Raw genomic sequence first — 18,869 nt, forward strand, 5'->3', positions numbered from 1 at the left:
GGAAACATAGCCCATTTAAAGCTTTGAAGTTACCACTCAAGTAGCCGAGTTCCTGGCCAAGGTCCTAAAGGAGGGAGAAAGAAGGAGGGGAACCCTCATTTAATTGTTTATTATAATATTTGCCGATGAACTGTGTATTCATTCTTTTTGGATCCATGTCTAGCTGCTTTGCATGTTTGCTTTGTTAATGTTAATGCCAATAAAGGTTCTGTTTTCTGTTTTCTGTTAAAAAAAAAAAAATAAAGATGCATAGGATTATAGTCGAAGGATCTTCAGTCTCAGCAAATGTTCCACATGTTCAATCCATGTGTACCCCAGAACCATAGATACCATTTATGTAGGGCATTCTCCCATGCCCTGAGTTCCAGGTCATTTTTGATCAGTCTTTAAAATTGTCGAACAGGGTAGAAATGAACATACACAGCAGGAATGGACTGCAAAGTGAAAATGGTCCTGTGCTAGATACACCAGTGCTTCAGGGCCACTCAGTTCAATGGGTCAAAAATGGACATTAGCTTACCCATTGCGTTCTCCTCCCAGCAGCGCAGGAGAAGACAATTGGTGAACTGAAACCAATTGTCATAGCTAATGAAGGTTCTCAATCATGTGGCCCTTGAAGCATCAGAAAAGTTGCTGGGGTCAGGCTGTTTTGCTCCTGGCCACCAGCAGCTCTCTAGAGCAGTGGCCCACCAGGAAATTTTCCTGTAATTTAAAAGCCAGTCTGCCCCTGAGGAACAGGTTGTGCTTTCCCACTGAAATGCAGGTATTCATGGGAATTTGTACACAGGGAACTATGCACACATATCCCCACACGCTTTCCACAAATATAAGCAATGAATAAACTAAATGTACCCTGCAAAAAGGGAGGTACAAAATTGCAGTTCAGGCTCTATGTAACTTGGGGTATCACGAATACATCAGGAACAGGTCAAACAGGCACAAATCCAATTCCCCCGCCATATTTCATTTGTACAAAGGTTGTCATAGATTATGTATCTTATACCTTTCTAAAACACTGTAAAGGATCTGAATGTTACCTGTCCAACTGAGACCTTTATATATCTTGCAGGGTGCACTCCAGTACTTTGATGTTCATAACGTTTATCATAGTTCTACCCTTAGTTCCTTTCATCTCTTTGTTCCTTAAATCTCTGAGGCACCCATTTATCTATGTTGCACCTTTCCTCCAAATAGTTCATGGTGGTATCCGTGTGTCTCTCCCTTTCGTTCTCCAAAACAACACTGCAAGTGAGCCCACCTGAAAGGGTGCAGCAGAACCACACATGAAAACTTCTATACACGCATGGCAGTGTGAGAGCAGTGCACAGCTGCAAGGCCCACATTCTAACTGGTGGCCATGACGCTGAAATTTACAGAAATTTTCCTTCAGCTACTGGGGGTAATGAATTGAGGTTCCTGGCACCTTGTTGGTGCTCTGTCAAAGTGCAGAGTGGCAGAGAGTCTGACAGAGGAAGGGAAAGGGCTCCCTACTCAATCTCAACAAAGTTCAGTATGATGTCAGGCATGTCAGGAGGATGGTATCAAAGGAATAGGCAGGAGGGAGAAACAGGAGATCCCCCCCTCCCCTGTTATTCTTTACAAACCACCCATTTCTATCTTCCAAATCCAGCTGTACCCAATTCCTTTCCCCACCCCCACCTATCCACCTGATTGTTATGCTTTAATACATCAACCAATCTTTCATTATGTCCACTGGAAACAGAACAGCCAAACTTGGAGAGCAGGGTTTTTTTTAATGAACAGAACACCTGATCAGAATGCTAATTTCATATCTATTCAATATTTTGAACATCAGCCAGTGGAGCAATTGTAAGTTTAAAATGTGTCCAGAATCAGCTTATTGTTTATCATTGTTGGCCTTAGTTTTCAGCTTCTACACTTTTTCTCAGTGGTATTGGAGGAAATTCTACATGTAATTTAGGGTATCCATATAGCGACTAGTCTGTCTCCCACACATTATAGGTACTGTGTGAAAACCATGTCCCTGTGGAACATGGTAACTATATTGTGATGTTTAGCCTTCAAATGGTGACATTTATTCATAGGCTTAATTCACAGGTTCTCTGCAGGATATAATGCCAGCTACTATATTACATATATATCTAATTATCAATCTAATATGTCTAATTATCAATGTGGCCCTATCAGTGGATATTTAATCCAGAGACTAGAGCCATGAACAGACAAGAAAGATCTTTCCACAAACTGGAAAAACACCCCAGGTTTGCAGAAAATTTTGAAATCTAAAAAAGGGGGTTAATCCTACCCCCCAAACAATAGAAGTGACGGCTGTAGCTTGAAGCACATGTGCAGCATAGGTCTATGCCAAAGTCTTTGGACTGCACCCTTTTTGTAGAATTCTGTATCAATGTTTATAACAGGATGACAATTCTATGTCCGTAATTTATAGGTCTGTAGACAGCTGCAGATCAATTCTACTTTTATTAATGATTTATGTTTCCCTGAATGTTTTACAAGCTTGCAACATTAATGATATTCTACTTTCTTTCTTTTATCTTTAGGTGATAATTGTTTCCTCTCTCAGCTAGACTATTGGCTATACCTCAGGTGCATTTTCTCCCTTCTCTGGAAATCTGCCTTGCCTCTTTTGTCATCCTGCTTTGTGAAAGTCATTATCCTTTCATAAGAGCTACAAAAACCTTCATCTAGTTTGGATAATAAACCCAAAACTTTCATCATGGTTTCAAATAGTGGAATTCCTTACATGCTCAGTGTTTGATCTGCACTTTTGAGAAGTGTTTGCAAAGAGGGTTTTATTACAATATTATAGTAGAAAGTGTCTCTGCTCAAGATGTAGACCCCGCTGGCTGAACATAATAGAATAACAGTGCCATTTGATACAATGACTTCAACAGACCCCAAAGGGTGCAACTCTGCTTAAGACAGCCCTGTAAGGCTGCTATCCAAATAACTCTTTCCTGGGATCAAGCCCTATTGGACCTCACTTCTGATATGATTTCTCTCTAACAGTGCAATCCTCTGCCAAAATTACTCTAGTATACAACTACTGAAATCACTGGATTTAGATTAACTCTACATAAGATTCCGTTACAATTCCTGACCATGTAAAAAGATCTTTGGGACTACAGAGGAGCAGATGCCCAGCTTTATTGTGACTTTAGGTAAAAGCTCCTTCAATGTAATGCATTGCTTTCACCTGATTAACAAAGCAGTTTAGACAGAATGGCATGGCTTATCTGATTAGCGAATCGTAGCCTTCACTTGTTCAAAAACTTAAATAGTTGGCTCAGCCCACCTTGTCAGGCTTCTGCTATTAGTATATTAGAGCAAGTTATCCAGGGCTTTTCTGTAAGTTCAAGGACATGTAAAAGTGGTTTGGTTGGTTTCAAACTTGTTCCCACCAACTAAATGGGTCATCATCATCATTCATTCATTTATTGGCATAAAAACATAATACAAAAAGGGTACAAAAGGAATGGAGATATTAAAAAGTGCCCTTTATGGCATAGTTAAAAGACAGTTACATCAAATAGGGCTGTTTGTTGATACTGCCATCTAATTAACCATTTGGCGGGCTTTTAAAACAAACTTTAAAAACTGTGCCACCGTCTCCAATATATGGGGCGAAAGGTTGTTCAATAAATAGGAAACATTAAAAGAATCTGAGACTTTCTGTCTATTAACCAACAGGGGGCTTAAAAGTTCGTTATGAGATTCTGTGTAGAAACTACAATAAAAAAGACATGAACAACTGTTTCAATACAATTGTTGCCACAAGGAAAAAGCCTGTCAGACAGAGGAATTTTCCGAAATCTGCCTTCAAGTAGCGCAGATGGCAAAACATTAAATCTGGCCAGAGAAATGGCTCTACGTTGAGACGGATCACACAGGTGAGATAAGTATGGGGAGGGCTGATAAACATCAAAAGGTACCCCTAAATTTGATGGGAAGCATGTTTTATTAGCAGAGCTGTTTAGGCCTTGAAGTCCTATATCTAAGAGTCTGCATTTTGTCCTTTGAAAAGCTTCTGCCTCAGTAAGCATAAGCAAGGAGTTGAGGTTAAAGCCAATAGATTTAATTTTGCTCTCAATATGTTGAAGTCACTTAGAAGCATGTGACTCCATGAGCACATAGTAGATAAGGGAAGAGGGATCTGCCTTAAAATGGAGGCGTAACCAGAATTTTATAGTCATGAGCCACGCTCTTGTTTCAAGTAGCATTTGGCCAGTTTCCAAGCACAATGCGGCATATGGGACACAACAGGGCATACCTCTTATTTTTCTGAGAAATTTGGCTTGGGTGTGTTCCAGTGGAAAACCTAGTGCGCTAATCCAGACAGGAATACCATACAGCAATTGCACGTTGACTTTGGCGTTAAAGACCTTAAGGGCAGCAGGAATATATTGGCTTCCTCTATTGAAAAAACAAAACAAATAATTGCTAATGAGCTAATTCTGCTGATTTAGTTGCAAATTGATAATGGGTTTAACAAGATGCATTATGATGGAAATAAATGCCTAAATATTTAAAAAACTAAATGGGTCCATTTGCCTCTTAGCCTGGATAAAGACTTCTGTCCCCACCTGTTCATGACCATACCAACTCTCTTCCTCTGACCTTCATTTTATGCCTGGGTACAACAAATAGAAACAAGGTTCCCAAGCTAGATAAACTAATGAATAAGCCATGCAATGTTAAGAGGACCCTACTTGGGATAATCTAGCTATAGTGTAACGATTGAAGTTCTTGTCTTTAGTTGTAATTTTCACCCGAAGTCTACATAATCAGTTTGCTTAGTATCAAGGCAGGGCTCCTCATATCCTCGTTAGAACATAAGGAGGCCCTACCTCAAAGAACTAGCCAAAGATCTAAACAGGGTGAGAGTCCAAGAAGGATGGCCCTCTCTTATAGACTTAGGCAGGGAGATTTCTCTCATGATGAGAATTCTTCTCACTACCACTGGATACTGAAACAGGATGGCCTATTTTACCTCCCCCATTGACTCCTACAATATGCATTCCCTAAGCCAATAAGACAAGAGAATGAGATTTAATGTCTTACCCCTAAGGCAGCAAGGAAAAAAATCATGTAATGCTTTCCTTTAATGACAAAAAACACACACCAAACAAATAAAAAAAACAACCAGGGTTTTTAGTACCTTATAGGCCGTGATACAAGTAACATTTGGTTTGGTTGGACACAAGTTGTATGGCACAGCGGTAATGGTTGAAAAGAAGCTGAAGTGATAAATTAAAGGGGCAGGAGGCTGCAGGCGAAATATTTAGGATTATAAGGGTGAGTGGGAAACAGAGAGATTAATTTTCTGGCTGAAAAGATTACCACCAAGTAGTAATGAATTCCTTGGTAAATGTTATATTGACATTGCTGGTATGGAAAAGAAGATGGAGGAAGAGGAAGAGCAGGACACTATGTGAAAAGAAAAGAGTAAAGCAGAACAAACAAGAAATTAAATGGGAGACAAAAACAAAAATAATATAATTTTGTACAATACAGAAATAACGTTCACTATTTTAGTTCTGAGCCTGATTACAGGAAAAAGTCTGGGAAGTTGAACGAAAGACTGTGAACTTTAGTAACTTTATATCCAAAATGGTAGAATATACAAACAAGGTGTTGAGAATAGAGCCTTGGATACTCACCGTGAGGGCTTATTCTCTCCTGAGGCGAAGGGCATCCTGAGCTGTGGGTTGTTTTCCTCTCCATCCGGGTAGGCAGGACCAAACTTTGACTTCCTGTCTCCCTTGGCGGGAAAACAGCCTACAGGAAGCCAGTTACCGTCTAGACTAGCTAAACTGACAGTAACGAGAACACTCACCAAGAACGGTGTTAATTTGAACAAAATGTGTGAACAACATGAACTATAGGAACAACATGAACTATAATAACTGGTTTTAATACTATCTAGCGGCTAAAAGGTTGTGATTTGAATTTTTCCTTGAGACTTTCACGGATTATGTAATCCCTTATTTGAAATTTGTCATTTTGATAGTGATGGAGAAACCTTAGCTTATGTAAGTAAGTTATCTAAGGTGTACCTTGTGAACATCCCCGGGTGGGGCAGGATGCCCTTCGCCTCAGGAGAGAATAAGCCCTCACGGTGAGTATCCAAGGCTCTATTCTCTACTGAGGCAAGGGCATCCTGAGCTGTGGGACTTTATAGAGCTCCCAGGAAGCGTGGGTACTTCACTACTCTACAACACTCTGCAGGACTCTACGGCCAAAGGCTGCCTGTGCCGATGACCACATATTAATCCTATAGTGTTGAATAAAGGTTGATACTGAGGACCAGGTTGCAGCACGACAGATTTCGTCGACTGAAGCCTGTTTGTCGAATGCAGCCGTGGTGGCTGCACTGCGAAGGGAATGTGCCGTAATGCCTCCTGGTACAGGGACTTTACTGGCTTTATATGCCTCAGAGATACACAGCTTAATGGTGTAACTAATGGCGGCCGCTGACATTCTCTGACCTTTTTTGGGATTGGAAATACCGATGAACATGAAGTCCGATTGTCTGAATTCAGCTGTTCTGTGAATATAGATGCGAAGGGCCCTTCTCAGGTCTAGGGAATGCCAAGTGGCTTCTTTTGAACCTGAGGGTTTGGGACACAACGATGGCAAACAGATTTCCTGACTTCTATGAAAGCTTGAGTTCATCTTCGGCTGGAAGGTGGGGTCTGGAATGAGTACAACCTTTTCTTTGTGGAAGGTACATAGTCCCTTTCGAATGGACAGGGCTCTGAGCTCGGATACCCTCCTCGCTGATGTTATGGCAGTGAGGAAGAGTACCTTCATACGAAGGAACTTCAGGGGCACCGTTCTAAGGGGCTCGAAAGGCGGAGCGGTGAGGGCGTTTAGAACCAGGTTAAGATTCCAGGAAGGGAATCTGTGAACCACGGGTGGTTGAGTTTGTGAAACTCCCTTTAGGAACGCTGTAATGTGCCTGTGTTGGGAGGTGACAACTCCTTCTAAAAAGGGTACTACTGTTGTTAGAGCCGCTACCTGACGTCTCAGTGTAGAGGAGGAAAGTTTTTGTCTGACTCCTTCCTGCAAAAATTCTAGGATAGCTGGAATGCCTGGCTGTAAAGGATTGAAGTGTTTTCTCCGCGCCCATCTGACAAAGGCCTTCCAAGACATGTTATAGATACGTCTGGTGGAAGGTCTCCTGGCCTCTATGATGGTATTAACCACCTCTTCAGAATAACCTTGATCTAATAGGGACCTCCTCTCAAGTGCCAGGCGGTCAAGCAGAACCACTGAGGGTCTGGATGAGTTATCGGTCCCTGGCGCAGTGTTGCCAATTCCGTTGGAATCTGCCATGGTTCCTGGTATGACATTCTTTTTAAGGTGACGAACCATGGTCTGCGTGGCCAGAATGGGGCTATTACTATGACATTGGCCCTTTGCTGGTGGATTTTGCGCAGCACCTTGGGTAGGATGGGTATTGGAGGGAAGGCGTAAAGCAATTCGTGGGGCCAATCGCTCAGGAAAGCGTCCGTGCCTTCTGCTTTTGGGTGATAATACCTTGAGTAGAATCTTGGTACCTGATGGTTTGACCCGGAGGCAAATAGATCTACTGAGGGGATGCCAAATTTTTGTGTGATTAGATGAAAGGTTGTGCGGTCTAGGGCCCATTCTCCTTCGTCTACGTACCGACGGCTCAGCCAGTCCGCTTGTGTGTTGAGTGTGCCCTTTATGTGTTCTGCCCGAATTGAGGGTATGTTTCTCTGGGCCCAGGAGAAGATTATCATTGCCTCCCTGTGTAGAGAGGACGACCTGGTCCCTCCCTGTTTGTTGATGTAAGACTTCGTGCAAACATTGTCGGTCCTTATCAGGACATGGTGATTCCTTAGTTGGGTTGCGAATGTCTTGAGGGCCAGACCCACTGCTCTGAACTCCAGAATGTTGATGTGGAGCCGAGCTTCCTGTTGTGACCATCTCCCCTGGGCTATGTGATCTCCCAGGGTTGCCCCCCAACCCGTTAGGCTGGCATCTGTGAAAACCTGTAGAGTCTCTATCTGTATATACTGCGTCTCCTTGCGGAGATTGGTTTTGGAAGACCACCATAGGAGGCTCCTTCTGACCTCGTAGGTAATGGGTACCATTTTTACTTTTTTCTTTGTTATGTCTGCTTGATGCGGGCGAAGCATCCACTGTAGGGGGCGTGAATGAAATTGGGCCCATGGCACTATGGATATGCATGCTACCATTAGTCCCAAGAGCTTGGCCAAGGACATGAGTCTGGTGGACTTTAATTTGGCTGTGTTGACTGCTATTGACATCAGTTTGTCTATCCTTTCTTTTGGAAGGGATAACGAATTTGTTTTGGAGTTGATAGTAGCCCCTAGGTGTGTCATGACCTGGGATGGCTGGAGTGAGCTTTTGGCAAAGTTGACCAGATAGCCATGTTCCTGGAGAACTTGAATGACTCTGGCTGTGTGTGAATGTGATGTGCTCGGGTCTGGTGCGCAGATTAGGATGTCGTCCAGGTACGGGTGTACCTGGACTCCCTCTTGTCTGAGTGTCGCTATGACTGTGACGAGGGTCTTGGTGAAGACCCTCGGAGCTGATGTCAGGCCGAATGGGAGGGCTTTGTATTGGTAATGGTTCGTGCCGAAGGCAAAGCGTAGGAAATGTCTGTGGGAGGGGTGGATAGGGATATGTAGATAAGCCTCGGTGAGGTCCAAAGCAGTCATAAAGGTGCCAGGGAGAAGGGACTCCACTATGGACTTGACCGTTTCCATGCGGAAATGTCGGTGGGCCATCCTCTTGTTGATGTATTTTAGGTCCAAGATGGCCCTCCAGTCCCCGTTCTTCTTCGGGACAGTGAAGAAAATGGAGTACATTCCCTGGCATCTTTGATGAGTGGGAACCGGTTCGATAGCACCAATCTTGAGCAGGTGTTGAATGGCTGTTAATGTTCTGTGGTGTTTTCCTTTTCTGTAAGATATCGGGGAGCGAAGAAATCTGTTTATGGGGTGCCTGGTAAATTCCAGGAGATAACCCTGAGACAGGATTTTGGAGACCCATTTGTCCGGATTGGACAGAGCCCACCTTGTGGTGAAGTATTGCAGTCTCCCTCCTATCTGGGGGTGAATGGCGTCACTGTGGATTGTTTTTGGGGAAGCGATCTGCTTTGTCTGATCTGGGTTGGAACCCTTGGGATATTTGAAACCGTCCTCCTCTACGAAAGGAACGGCTATTGCCCCATGTACCCCTGGTGGGTCCCCATGAACCTCTCCTATAGTCTGTTCTAAATCTAGGCTGGACTTTTGAGGCACGAAAGGAAGGATATAAGGAAGACCTGTTTTCCTTTTTGAGTTGAGTTGGGAGAACCTGCTTTTTATCCTTGGTCTCAACCAAGATGCTGTCTAGCTTTTCTCCGAATAGACGACCTTCCTTTACTGGGTAAGACATGAGGGTGGTTTTGGCTTTAAAATCGGCTGGCCAAGCCCTTAACCAAAGACCTCTCCTAAGGGAGGTAACAGAAGCCATGGATTTAGCTACAAAGAACATTGTATCCAGAGAAGCGTCTGCCATTAGGGTTATTGCACTAAGTACCCTTTCCAGACCTCCTATGGCTCTGAGGCTGTCCTCAGGAACCAACTGAATAATTTTCTTAACCCAGAGGTAAGAGGCTCTGGCGAAAATTGAAGTGGTTGCCCTGGATTGGATGGCCAGGGCCGAGGCCTCATGAGCCTTCCTTGCTAGAAAATCAGACTTTCTATCGAGTTGGTCCCTTAGGGAACCAACACCATCCTCTGGGACAAGGCCCGGGGATTGTAAGTCGAGCACTGGTGCATCAACTAATGGCACTTTGAGCATGTTCATGGCATGTGGTGCGAGGTTGTATAATTTTTTGATGGACTGAGGAACTGGTTTATTCGATGCAGGTTTTTCCCATTCCTCTCTAACTGCTCGTATAAAAAATTCAGGGAATGGCACCAGATTAGATTGTGGTTGATGTCTGGGGAAGCATTCCTTGACACCCTGCTTTAAGTTAGATTTGGGTTCCTCGTTTGGATTGGCCTCCTCATTAAGGTCAAGGGCTAAAATGGCCTTGGCCAGTAAGGCCTGATAGTCATCCCCAGAGTAAAGCCTATTATGCTGTTCTGTGGGTTGATCAACCTCGTCAGCCGAGTCAAATTTGCCTTCCTCCTTATCTTCCTCTTCATAATCAAGGGAAGAATTAAGGGATTTAGAAGTATCTGTTTGTGACTCCAGTGGTTCTATAAATTTGGTTTTCATAGCCGCCTTTGTGGGCCAAGTATTGGTCCTGGGGTTAGTAGAGGTGCTAGGACCACCTAATTGTTCTATAGTATTAGTGATCGCTGACTGTGGGGGAGCTATGGTTGTTCCCATAGAACTTGCCTGGAGAGGGGGGGGGCGGAGGTGGCATTCTGGCTTGAAAAGCTTGAAAAGCCATCCATTGGCGCTGCAAGGCGCAATTAATCAATTCGTCTGCATTTTCCCAGGAGAGAAAACGGCCGCCGGCGGATGAGGGCCAAGGGGGGGGGTTGCCAACTCCCGCCTGGAAGGTTCCCGCTGCCGCCATGTTACCCGTTCCAGCCTGAGGAGCCGCGACCGCAGTCACCGAGGACGCCTTAGCGCTGGGGACGGAGGTAGGAGAAGAGTCGGGTGTTCCGCGCCCGGCTTTCTGTCCAGAGCCGCCTTTCGCGCCACGCCGCCTTTTCCGGGTGCCCTGGAGTTGCGCCGCAGCTTTTCACGCCTTTTTAATCTTATGCTGGACCGGGGCTGGCTCCTCAGGCGCGGTTTCCTCCGGCTGTGATAAGCTCCCTAATGGTCCGACTGAGCGGCCGTTGGGAGAGCCGGGATCCTCTCGGGCGGTTTCAACCAGCCCCCTCTGATAATCTTTCTCAGAGAGGTCGTCCTCTCTGACTCTAATGGCGTCGGCCATTTTAGACCTTGCCAGAAATAATAGCCTTGGAGAAAGATAGAGAAAAGGAGGATCAGAAGGCTAGGGAGGAACAGAGCTAGTAGGAAGGTAGGGAAATAGAAGAAACACAAATAAACTGACAGGGAGAAAGAAGGAAAGGCTATTCTATCCTCTATTCCTAATCTGTGGCACAGAGCTGTGCGAAGATGCCTGCTCTACCCGACTAGGCAGGACAGAAACTGGCTTCCTGTAGGCTGTTTTCCCGCCAAGGGAGACAGGAAGTCAAAGTTTTGGTCCTGCCTACCCGGATGGAGAGGAAAACAACCCACAGCTCAGGATGCCCTTGCCTCAGTAGAGAAACTGATATCTTTATGACTTTTTCACATTTATTTGATTGTTCCAGTTGTATGACTACAAGGCACTACATGTTCAGCGTCTATGCATGGCATTGAATTTACAGGAATAAATTCAACAAGAGCTTATTTTCCTCTCTTGTCCTTCCTATGGACATGTAGGCATATCACTGGGGAAAACTGTAAGTCTGGAGTACATCTAACCTTCAAATATCCATGCTGAAAAGTTGCAATGAATTGAAATGGGAGGAATCATCAAGGAGGGAAAAACATCTTCTGACTCTCACTTTCTTATAAAAACTCTTAACCCCACTCCCAATATTGTCAGTAATGAATGCTGTTGGAGTTTAAGAATGCCCAAAATTAGGGTTGCCAACTCCAGTGTGAGAATTTCTGGAGATTTGGGGCTGGTCCCTGGGGAGGGCAGGGTTTGGGGAGTGGAAGGAGCTTAGCAGCAATGTGATCCCATATAATTCACCCCCCCAAAGCAGCCATTTTCTCTACAGGAACTGATCAATACAGTCTGGAGATAAGTTGCAATTCTGGGAGAACTCCAGGCGGCACCTGGAGGATGGCAACCGTATTGAACATGCAAATAGTTTGCTATTGTGTTACTGTGGTCTTACATTTAACAGTAAGATTTAAAAGTATACTTTTAAAGTGCATCTCTCAAAGTTAGTTTCCAAAAGCAAAGTGTGGAATGTGGTGAAGTAGTGGCCAATGGAAGCTACCTATATTTGCTTCGAATTTAGAAGACAGGACTAGTAATGATATTCGGAAATGGTCTGTCAACATTAACTATAGAGCCAGTCCACCACAGCCACAAAATCAGTGCATAGATTATTGTTACCATCTTAGTGGAGCACTGCTCCATCTCCACTTCACCCCACCCAATTATGTCACTAACAGGGCATTAGAGTAATGGGAGCATCTCCTTACACATCATATGCAGGTTGAGAAGTGCTTTAGCTTGTCTCAGAGATGTATGTAAAAGCACCCACAATGAAATCATGGGGAAATGGTAGTTAACATCATATGTACATGACCAATAAATGGCCTGCAGTGGAGTGCATAACTACTAATGTAGTTCAGGACTAAATATATTTGGCAAAAGAAAAACATTGTTGATAAAACAAAGTGTATTCAGAAATATGTAGTTTATTCAGCCTCACAACACTGAAAAAATGTTGGCAATTATATTTAGTGCTAAATGGCATGAATAATATTGCATAGTACTTAGTGTTAATGGGCTAGAAATCTAATTGCTGTGTTTGTTCTCAATAAAGTGCAAGATGCACCCATGTGCTGCTTCATTTGGTTGAAAACACCTTCAATACGAAGCCAGTCGGTCTGTTAAAAATACATTTCAGTTCACTGAGACGCATCTTACCACGTCACAACATCTTGCTGTCCCCTTTGACATTTGGATAAATTATTCCTATTGTACAGAGTTTGCTCCCCAAAATGACTTTCTGAAACAGGTAAATGAGAGAGAAAATAGTTGCACTAGAAATGTGCACTGCAGTGTTCCCAGATGACATTAAACAAAAGTTTTATAAATATTAGTTCTGTCAAAAGTGCATGGTATAATTCAGTCTTTGCCTTTCAGCTTCAGGAAAGGGTCACAAACTTGCATTATCTCCCTAAGCACTAGCCTTCACATTTAATTTAAAGATGTCTAAACTATATAAGCAGGCTGTGCCTTCCATAGAGACCTATCTACAAATATCTGCTGTGTGATTGGTACAGAGCTGAGTAATCTGATATGGATATAGCTGGACCCAGATTTAACAACATTGAAAATAAATAAAAGTTACGTGCTCAGGAGCTGGTCAGGCAGCACAGTGCCTTTGTATGCAGCCAGCTAGAATACCGAATCTTACTAAGTAACTAGACTGAACACTGTTGACATCTGGGGGATTATTTTTCATAAGTAAAAGGGTCAGATGCTTTAGGGATAGGCCCTAACTCAAAGAAGTAGATTTTTCCTGCCTTCCTCTTTCCCAGAGGCTTTCTTCCTCTGCTGAAGGACAAGGAACTTCTTAACAAGACATCATGCAATATTGGGGGAGGCTTGCAAGATGAGGAATTGGGCAATACTCCCCCCCTCCATCTTGCACTAGTGGAGCCAACCTTTTAGCTAAGACAACTATTACAATTTTTAATAAATAAATAAAACATGAAATTTTGAAGGGAACAGGTTACTTGGTCTCTTTCTCTCTCTGTACCCACCTCCTGGCACAGACCTGTCCTTTTCATTGAACTTTGGCTAGGGTTTCCAGGTCCCTCTTCATCACCTGCAGGAGGTTTTTGGGGTGGAGCCTGAGGAGGGCAGGGTTTGGGGAGGGGAGGGACTTCAATGCCATAGTGTCCAATGGCCAAAGTTGCCATTTTCTCCAGGTGAACTGATCTCTATCGGCTGGAAATCAGTTGTAATAGCAGGAGATCTCCAGCTAGTACCTGGAGGTTGCAACAACAACAGCACGAGGGCTCACACACAAGAGTTCAAGAGTTAATACACAACTTCTGCCAGGACTTTTTCTGCTATTTCATTTTGTGTTATTTGGATCTCTTTGGGTGATGCAACCTGACTTTGTTTATATTATTGGAAACTGAAAGGAATTTGGATTTCCTCGCTACGGCTTCCTTCTACCTTGGACTGTGTTATAGCTCCTGGTGGTGACTAATTAAGCACATGCCTGTATTTTTCTGTGTATGTAATTCATTTTGTGGATAAGATTACAGACATTTTTGGAAATATACCTTGCAGAAGTTGTGTATTAACTCTTGAACTTTTGTGTGTGAGCCCTCGTGCGGTTGTTGTTGCAACTACGCTATTTTCAGCACAGGTTACTTTGTTCATTTAGAGTACCTGGAGGTTGGCAACCTTAACTTTAGCTGAAGTTCAACTGTATATGAGTTATCTTCAGCTGAAATAGAAAGAGAGTCTACATGGCTAAATTTAATAGCTAAGGGTTTATTTCTTGGCATTTGGAAAAGAAAAGGCAGCAATATCATGGAGTCCCTCGGGAGACTGAAAAGCTTTAAAGGCATATGAGTATCAGTACATGATACTCAGATGAACAGTTGGTCCTACAAGGAATATGTTAGGTTTTCTGAAATATTTCGATATAACAAAGCCACTTCATCAACAGAGGGAAACACGATGGGAAACTATATTATCAGTTCATACATACAAGTATTCATTTCTATGTATAGTTTTATAAAGATGCAGCAATTCTGTTGCTTTGTAAAAAAAAACATTAAATATATCTATCTGAAAAGTTCTGTGACATAATTTTTATATTACCTGTTTAGAACAGTTTACTTTCAGGCAATTTTGCAAGAAAGAAAAACATATGGTGGAAACACAAAATTATAGAAGCACTTACATTTGCACTGTGATCACTTCCACTAACACAGATGACATCTTGTTTTTGAATTGTTAGTACCTCTTTTGTAAGCTTCAGTCGGATTTCATAGGTGTTTTCGGTTATTTCGTCGTATAATAATGCAATACCAGTTTTTGTCTGTGGAAGCAAAGTAATAAAAATACAAATGAAAGATGTCAAGAACAAGAGAAAAATGACAAGCGATAAAGATGGCTTTATAAAGCATGTCTTATGGGCTCAAAATAGCAGTTGTTTGTATCTTTCTGGACAAAGGCCATAGTAATAGGTAAGGAATAGAAGGAAACTATCAAAGTTATCTTTTATGCACACACACATATCTCCTGCTTTTCTCCCTAATGGGACCCAATTACTACATTGTTCTCCTCTCTTACACTATATCCTCACAAAAACCACCTGGTGTGGCAGGGTAAGCTGAAGGGTTGCCAACTGCCAGGTATTAGCTGCAGATCTCCAACTATTACAACTGATCTCCAGCCAATAGAGATCAGTTCACCTGGAGAAAATGGCCACTTTGGCAATTGGACTCTATGGCACTGAAGTCCCCTCCCCAAACCCCACCTTCCTCAGGCTCCACCCCCAAAATCTCCCGCCAGTGGCAAAGAGGGACCTGGCAACCCTAGCAGGCTGAGAGATTGCAACTGGCCCAAAGTCATCTGGTGAGCTTCCATAGCAGAGCAGGGATTTGAATCCAATTGTCTCAGGTCCTAGTTGACACTCTATCCACCATGCTAAACCAGCTCTTGATTCAATACTTTAATTCTCAGGCTGCTGATAATATTATGTGGCTTAATTTCTACAATGACAAAGACTGAGGCTGCATTCAGAAGTCAACAAGGAAGTCCTCTGGCATTTTTAGGCATATTTAGCACACTGTCTAGTTCTGCGCAGCTTGCTTTTTAAAAGTCTTCAAAATAGCTTCCAATAGAATTCTATTGATTTAATCACATCCCAACAAGATTCCAACAAGAGATGGATTTACTCAATAAAGGAAGCTACAGCCTTCAATTCGCAAGATCTGAACAAGGCTGTCAAAGATAGGACATTTTGGAGGACTTTCATTCATAGGGTCGCCATGAGTCGGAAGCGACTTGACGGCACTTAACACACACACAATCACATCCCACATCAACCACATTTTATAATCCTTATAAAATGACACAAAGAACCCTGATCAGCACCCCTGCACCACATTTGGGATTGTGCAGCAAAAGTGCAGCAAAAGATCCTGCTGAATCAGCCAAGAAAGACCTGCTTATGGAACACGGGGACATTGTCCAACAACAGTAATATTCACTCAGCATAGGGTTGCCAACCTCCAGGTACTCAACTAAAGAGCAATCACTATGGCAATATTCACCAAAGGTTATACACAAAAGAATTTAGCATATGATATTCGATACAATTCCTGTATTTTTTTGTTCATTGTTTTTATGAATGAACAAAAAAAAATACAGGAATTGTATCTAATATAATTGGCTCAGTTCTTTTGTGTATAACCTTTGGTGAATATTGCCATAGTAATTGCTCTTTGGTTGAATAACCTCCAGGTACTAGCTGGAGATCCCCTGGCAATCCCCTGCTATTACAACTGATCTCCAGCTGATAGAGATCAGTTCACCTGGAGAAAATGGCCGCTTTGGCAATTAGACTATGGCATTGAATTCCCTCCCCTCCCCAAACCCCGCCCTCCTCAGGCTCCACCCCAAAAACCTCCCGCCGGTGGCGAAGAGGGACATGGCAACCCTAACTCAGCAGCTTGGGAGCCACCTGTGGCTCTTAGCACTGTTCCCCAGTGTGGCACGTGCCCCGTATTTCAGGGAAGTGGGCAAAGCCATTGCTCAGTGGGGTGTGAGGTTGGTGGGTGGTTCACACTATAACAGCTGCCACAGGAACAGGTAAATTGTGAACCTCCCTGAGATGTGGGGCTCATGCCAGGAATGGAAGTAAAGTTGCCTGTTTTGATTGATGGTAATTGCAAATGCTGCTCTCCATGATTTACAACATTTTCACAGAACATTTCATAGTTTCCAGAGAATGACAATCTCCTCAGACAAAACTGATAAGCTTTCAAACTCTGTGAAAAAGTGTCAATTTTCTTTAAACTCAAATAGAATAGGGTCAGCTGGAAAACTACTTCTCCCTTGGAATATGTACTGGGAACAAATTCCAAAATACCAGCTTGTACAGTAGAACACTTAACAACACAAAATGTATAATAGTTACATCAATACCAAAAACATCATGAAATCACTAATAATGAAATTAATTGCTGATCATTCATAGATTTACCCAATGAATCTTCTGAATTCATTTGAGATTGACATGCCATACACATTTCAATACAAGTATCTATCGAAAAAGCAAACTACTAGAAGAGAATTCCTTTACAAATGAATACACATAGTTGAAGTTTGCGAAAAATTGCACACAGGCTACAGAAGTTAATTGCAACCTGGTGAAATAGTGGTACAGCATATGGACAAAATGCCATGCTTTCAGGTGAAATCTAGATTGTTTGCTATAAAAGCCCAGAATTATAGTAGTTTCAGTCATTAGGACCCTTACACAGCTTGACAAATTCTCAATTTAATACAATTATGTTTTCCTACGTTTGGAATGAGAACACCCTTAAAAACCATAGTAGTTAGGCCCAAACTAGACATTACATTATCCACAAGTTGGACCCCAGGATGCCAGAGGATTGCCAGGTACTCCCTGGCAACTAGCAGGGGAGGGGTTGGGGGTAGGGTTGCCAGGTCCCTCTTTCCCACCGGGGGAGATTTTTGGGGCGGAGCCTGAGGAGGGTGGGGTTTGGGGAGGGACGTCAATGCCATAGGGTCCAATTGCCATTTTCTCCAGGCGAACTGATCTCTATTGGCTGGAGATGAGTTGTAGTAGCAGGAGATCTCCACCTAATACCTGGAGGCTGGAGCTCTAGGTGGGCGTCTTACAGGCAACCTTGGTGGGAGGTCTGGCAACCTTAGAGCTGAGCTTGAGCCATTTAAAAATGCTATGAGGGGATCATGCCCTCACCACAGCAGTACCAGATGAACTTGTTTCCCTTCCCTGATCCTTTTCAACGGCCAAAACAGCTGTTCTGGCACTTGAAAGGGTGCAGGGAGGGGGTGAAAGAAGAGTACCTGGTCCTGCTGCAAGCCAAACCATGATCGTGCCTTTGTGGCATTTTAAATGGCCTGAATTAAACTCTAAAATTGAGGCACTATCCAATGGTTCAACCTATGAATGATGTAACATCTAGTTTGGCCCTTAGTATAAGTAAGGTAGCCAACCTCCAGGTACTAGCTAGAGATCTCCTGCTATTACAACTGATCTCCAGCTGATAGAGATCAGTTCACCTGGAGAAAATGGTTGCTTTGGCAATTGGACTATAGCATTGAAGTCCCTCCCCTCCCTAAATTATGCCCTCCTCAGGCTCCGCCCCCAAAATCTCCCGCTAGTGGCCAAGAAGGACCTGGCAACCCTAAGTATAAGTGTGTTTAGGCCCAAGATTTAATTTGCATAGCTGCAACAGAACTTTTTTTTTGCATCTTTGGAGTTTGTCAAAAGATTTGTACCTTTGCAGCAGAGGTAGGGTTGCCAGCTCCAGGTTGGGAAATACCTAGAGATTTGGGGGTAGAGTGTGAGGAGGGTGGAGTTTGGAAAGGGGAGGGACTTCAGTGCCATAAAGCCCAGTTGCCAAAGCAGCCATTTTCTCCAGGGGAATTGATTTCTATTGCCTGGAGATCAGTTGTAATAGCGGGAGATCTCCAGCCACTTCCTGGGCTAGTATGGCTTGTTCTCAACACAGTCTTATAACATGTATTACTTATACCAAGTCTCTCAACTAAAAGCCTTGGTAAAAATAGCCCTGGGTTATAATGTAGGCATTTTCTGTTAATGATATTAGCCTTGGAACAAGAGTGATTAACAGCTGGTTCTCAATCTGTGTGATCTTAATCATGAGAAAGTAAGAAGTAATGGCTTGTTTAATTACTGTAAACACAGTGTGTCACCAGCTAATTAGATATGATTGATTGTTGTCAACCCCATTCTCTACTCAAGACATCAGACACAAACATTTGAATTCAATAATACATGCTCAGAACTGAACTTTCAGAATGTCACTTTTTGTAAAACGATAGGTATTAAAATGCTACTTCCATGAGATAGGATACAGCCCAATTT

General features: G+C 43.1%; 1 protein-coding gene across 6 annotated transcripts in view; it reads right to left on the bottom strand.

Annotated features, from left to right (window-relative positions):
* Positions 1-18,869, bottom strand: part of SNTG2 (syntrophin gamma 2) — a 329,718-nt gene that overhangs the window by 186,901 nt on the left and 123,948 nt on the right. For 5 of the 6 annotated variants that reach the window (XM_056856443.1, XM_056856445.1, XM_056856442.1 and 2 more), the window contains exon 2: positions 14,664-14,801. In XM_056856443.1, coding sequence (XP_056712421.1) covers positions 14,664-14,801 — 138 coding nt within the window. The remainder of the gene's footprint in view (positions 1-14,663; positions 14,802-18,869) is intronic. The other variant, XM_056856441.1, reaches the window with a different exon arrangement.

Source organism: Euleptes europaea, chromosome 10, assembly GCF_029931775.1.
Source record: "Euleptes europaea isolate rEulEur1 chromosome 10, rEulEur1.hap1, whole genome shotgun sequence".
Taxonomy (NCBI): Eukaryota; Metazoa; Chordata; class Lepidosauria; order Squamata; family Sphaerodactylidae; genus Euleptes; species Euleptes europaea.